We start from the raw sequence: 4131 nt of genomic DNA on the forward strand, positions 1-4131 counted from the left end.
CGAAGACCAAATTGACTATACAAGTCATACTGTGGTACCTTCCAGTGAAAATATGCTCTCTAAGTCCAAGTATTGTAGGCGTTCTTACACCTCCATGCTTTTCAAGAAATTCTTGCAGCAAGTTCCTCATTTTGAAAGCTTCCTCCATGTAATTGTCCTGTTTTATCGAATGTTTAATCAATATCTTAACTATGAGCGTTATGAGATTAACTAGGTAACTCAGCCCAGATAAAAATGAAAAATTGGTAGGCGCGCACCTGGTTCATGTCTATTGTCTGTAACCCTTCTCCACGAGTAAAAATGATCGAATGGTTCTGATTCTCCGGCTTTCCCTCTCCTAGTATTGCCGGTCCTGGTAACTTAATCCTATAAATGACCTGCAGAATTATATATAAACTCAGTTTCCAAAGCCAGAACACAACAACGAGGCCGCAAATAATTATTTTCAGGAAAATCATGCAAATGAGAAGAACACAAAAAAAAGCCACAAGGAGATAGATAGGAAAAACCTCATGTTACTAGAGAGCCTCACTTACAGAAATAATTGGGCACCAAAGTTAAAATGTTCTAGAAAGTTTTCATCGAATTATCTTAAATCTTTACCTGGTCTAGTGTTTGCACAGATTCAGAAGAATCCATAGCTTTGGTCTGCGGAGCGGCTTTAACGAGGGCGGAGTAATAAATTTTTTCGTCCGCTCCTTTGTAGCTGTCTTTATGTGTTTGTTCAACCTCATCGATATATGCAACACGTAGAGATGGGTACCTGCAATGCAACAGAAAAATAGTAAACTTAACTCTGGAAAAGATGTAACTATGTAGAATTATGATGAAAACAGACATACGTGGTCATAAGCCTCAAGATGTCTTTAGCACGTTGGTCACCAGATCTCTTCTGAATACTGTATTGTTGGCATGAAACCACAAAGGTGAATTTCATGTCAGCAAGTGCTTGACACTGAGCCCAGAGTGAGTTTCCGCTCTTTGGTGCGTCTTCACTAGTTAACTCGAGAGCCTTGTACCCTTTCATTAATTCTTNAGTGAAAAATACAGAAGCGAGTTGCAATTGCATTAGTACAAAATCAATTAAGGCGTTATGGAATCCCCTCTCAAGTCCTATCTCCATCATCATAGGTAAGGCCATTAGAAAACCAATCTGCACAAATGATTGAGAAGCAAGTGCGGCTTGAAGAGGCAAGTTTGAACGAAAAGCTCTCTGGTTGCTCAACCCTTCTTCAAGACCACTTAGGACAAGATACAGTCGGCCATATAGAAATACATAGACCGTAAGCACAGTTAACTGTAAGAGAGACACAAATGTATCAGACTGATATAAACTTCCCATGTGTCATAAAATCAGGAAAAAAAAAAAGAATTTTTGACCTACCATGGTACTGAAATAGAATCCAATTGTAGTAAAATAACAAGAAAGCATACGGAAGAAATCAAATCGGTGCCCCAGCCTATATAGATCACGGCTTAGAGTTTGCTCCCCGTTTCCATTAGCTATCTTTGCCTCAAACATTGAAATCTGGTTGAGTCCCACATCTCTCCCTTTACCGACTTGTATGTATTCATGATGAGTCACATTGCCTTCACGAAGTGTAGAGTTGAAACCTGAATACAGCAAAAGCATGAGAAAGTGTATGGAGCCAGATCATATATGTTTCACCAGAGAAAAGGCGTCGATGCAAGTACCTGCAAATATGTCTTCACTAAGATTGATAACTTTAGAAGCTTTGCAGACCCCTCCTCTGGTAAGGTGAAACAGTCGATCAAAAACATCTGGATGGCCGTAATGGAATCGTACCCTGGGGCAGTTGAAACGAAAGTTACAAATCCAGGTCTCCCTTCAGCAAAACGGAATATCTATAAAAAAAACTTACTTCAAGGGGCTAGCTAGCACCCTCTGCCCAATAGTAACAAAGCTGTTTTCCTGATTTGACATAAACCATGCAAGAGAAGAAACACTGCCACAAGAACAAGACAATTAAAAAAACTCATTTTGTGCACGAAGACCAAATTGACTATACAAGTCATACTGTGGTACCTTCCAGTGAAAATATGCTCTCTAAGTCCAAGTATTGTAGGCGTTCTTACACCTCCATGCTTTTCAAGAAATTCTTGCAGCAAGTTCCTCATTTTGAAAGCTTCCTCCATGTAATTGTCCTGTTTTATCGAATGTTTAATCAATATCTTAACTATGAGCGTTATGAGATTAACTAGGTAACTCAGCCCAGATAAAAATGAAAAATTGGTAGGCGCGCACCTGGTTCATGTCTATTGTCTGTAACCCTTCTCCACGAGTAAAAATGATCGAATGGTTCTGATTCTCCGGCTTTCCCTCTCCTAGTATTGCCGGTCCTGGTAACTTAATCCTATAAATGACCTGCAGAATTATATATAAACTCAGTTTCCAAAGCCAGAACACAACAACGAGGCCGCAAATAATTATTTTCAGGAAAATCATGCAAATGAGAAGAACACAAAAAAAAGCCACAAGGAGATAGATAGGAAAAACCTCATGTTACTAGAGAGCCTCACTTACAGAAATAATTGGGCACCAAAGTTAAAATGTTCTAGAAAGTTTTCATCGAATTATCTTAAATCTTTACCTGGTCTAGTGTTTGCACAGATTCAGAAGAATCCATAGCTTTGGTCTGCGGAGCGGCTTTAACGAGGGCGGAGTAATAAATTTTTTCGTCCGCTCCTTTGTAGCTGTCTTTATGTGTTTGTTCAACCTCATCGATATATGCAACACGTAGAGATGGGTACCTGCAATGCAACAGAAAAATAGTAAACTTAACTCTGGAAAAGATGTAACTATGTAGAATTATGATGAAAACAGACATACGTGGTCATAAGCCTCAAGATGTCTTTAGCACGTTGGTCACCAGATCTCTTCTGAATACTGTATTGTTGGCATGAAACCACAAAGGTGAATTTCATGTCAGCAAGTGCTTGACACTGAGCCCAGAGTGAGTTTCCGCTCTTTGGTGCGTCTTCACTAGTTAACTCGAGAGCCTTGTACCCTTTCATTAATTCTTAAACAAAACAAAAGCAGTTTTAGTAACGTTTTCGCAGTTTCCATGAATGAAAGATAAATCATAACGATGATTCCTCAGGCACCTTCATCCTTTGCCATATCAAGGAAGGCTTGGAGCTCCAAAGCCTTCCGGTAATACATCATGCCTCGCACTGATTGATCAAAATCAGAAAAATCAGGCATAACGCATATAGCAAAACAAAATATACAGCAGCTAAAACGTGAAGAACAGTTTCCTTGCCAAAGGAACTGAAAAAGCTACATACCAGTTTTGGTTAGTGTTTGGCCTCTGTAAGATGCCCACAGACGAAGCTCCTCTTCCAACTCTTCTTTTGCTCTAAGTTGTTCTTCGCTGTCACATTTAACTCGTTCCAGAAAGTTTGTCCACTCATCTAAGGCAAACCACTGCTGGCTCAGTTTACAGAAATTATATCCAGAACACAATTATAGTGGCACAAGACATTTAAAAACAGAAGAAAAAGTGAAACCTGGAAAGATCTTCTGCAAGTAAAATAGTATAGAGACTCCATCTTCATTTTGCTTCTCCAAGCCGAAAATGGAGAATAGAACATCCTCTNTAATCAATATCTTAACTATGAGCGTTATGAGATTAACTAGGTAACTCAGCCCAGATAAAAATGAAAAATTGGTAGGCNAAGCAAAAAAGCGGAGACAATTAAGATTATGTAGGGCTATTGGTATATGTACTTCTTCACTTCTCGTAGGAATGTTGAAATTAGAAATCAATCAAAACATTCATTCATTCATGAACATGCAAAACGTGACCAAAAAAGTTAAATTGGAAGTGAATAGAACTTACGAAAATGAAAGCATGTTGCGGATTTTGGGTGCATCCGGCATTTCCATGAATAATGAATTAGAAAAGAAAGTAAGACGCCTCCGAGCTTCCAAGTTGGATGGCACATCCATAGCCGACTCTTTGACAGTGAGTAAAAGATGAAGCCTCTTGATCTGCACAATTAAAAAAGGGAGGGATAAATATCTTAGAATGTCCTTACGCAATAGAGATTAAATACACCATTATTGTGGGAACAAGACTGAAGCAAATAGACGAATTTTAAAGAGGA

At 38.9% G+C, this 4131-nt stretch overlaps 1 protein-coding gene across 1 annotated transcript in view; it reads right to left on the reverse strand.

The window, feature by feature from the left end:
- The window catches only part of LOC104704298 (callose synthase 2-like), a gene marked incomplete in the record, with an annotated part of 16708 nt that overhangs the window by 4352 nt on the left and 8225 nt on the right, over nt 1-4131 (reverse strand). The window contains 11 exon segments of the mRNA XM_010420411.2: nt 1045-1297; nt 1385-1614; nt 1696-1808; nt 1884-1967; nt 2048-2166; nt 2267-2386; nt 2613-2772; nt 2852-3041; nt 3127-3195; nt 3310-3435; nt 3532-3618. Of these exon segments, the coding sequence (XP_010418713.1) occupies nt 1045-1297; nt 1385-1614; nt 1696-1808; nt 1884-1967; nt 2048-2166; nt 2267-2386; nt 2613-2772; nt 2852-3041; nt 3127-3195; nt 3310-3435; nt 3532-3618 (1551 nt within the window).

The sequence above is a fragment of the Camelina sativa genome, chromosome 7 (assembly GCF_000633955.1).
Source record: "Camelina sativa cultivar DH55 chromosome 7, Cs, whole genome shotgun sequence".
Lineage (NCBI taxonomy): Eukaryota > Viridiplantae > Streptophyta > Magnoliopsida > Brassicales > Brassicaceae > Camelina > Camelina sativa.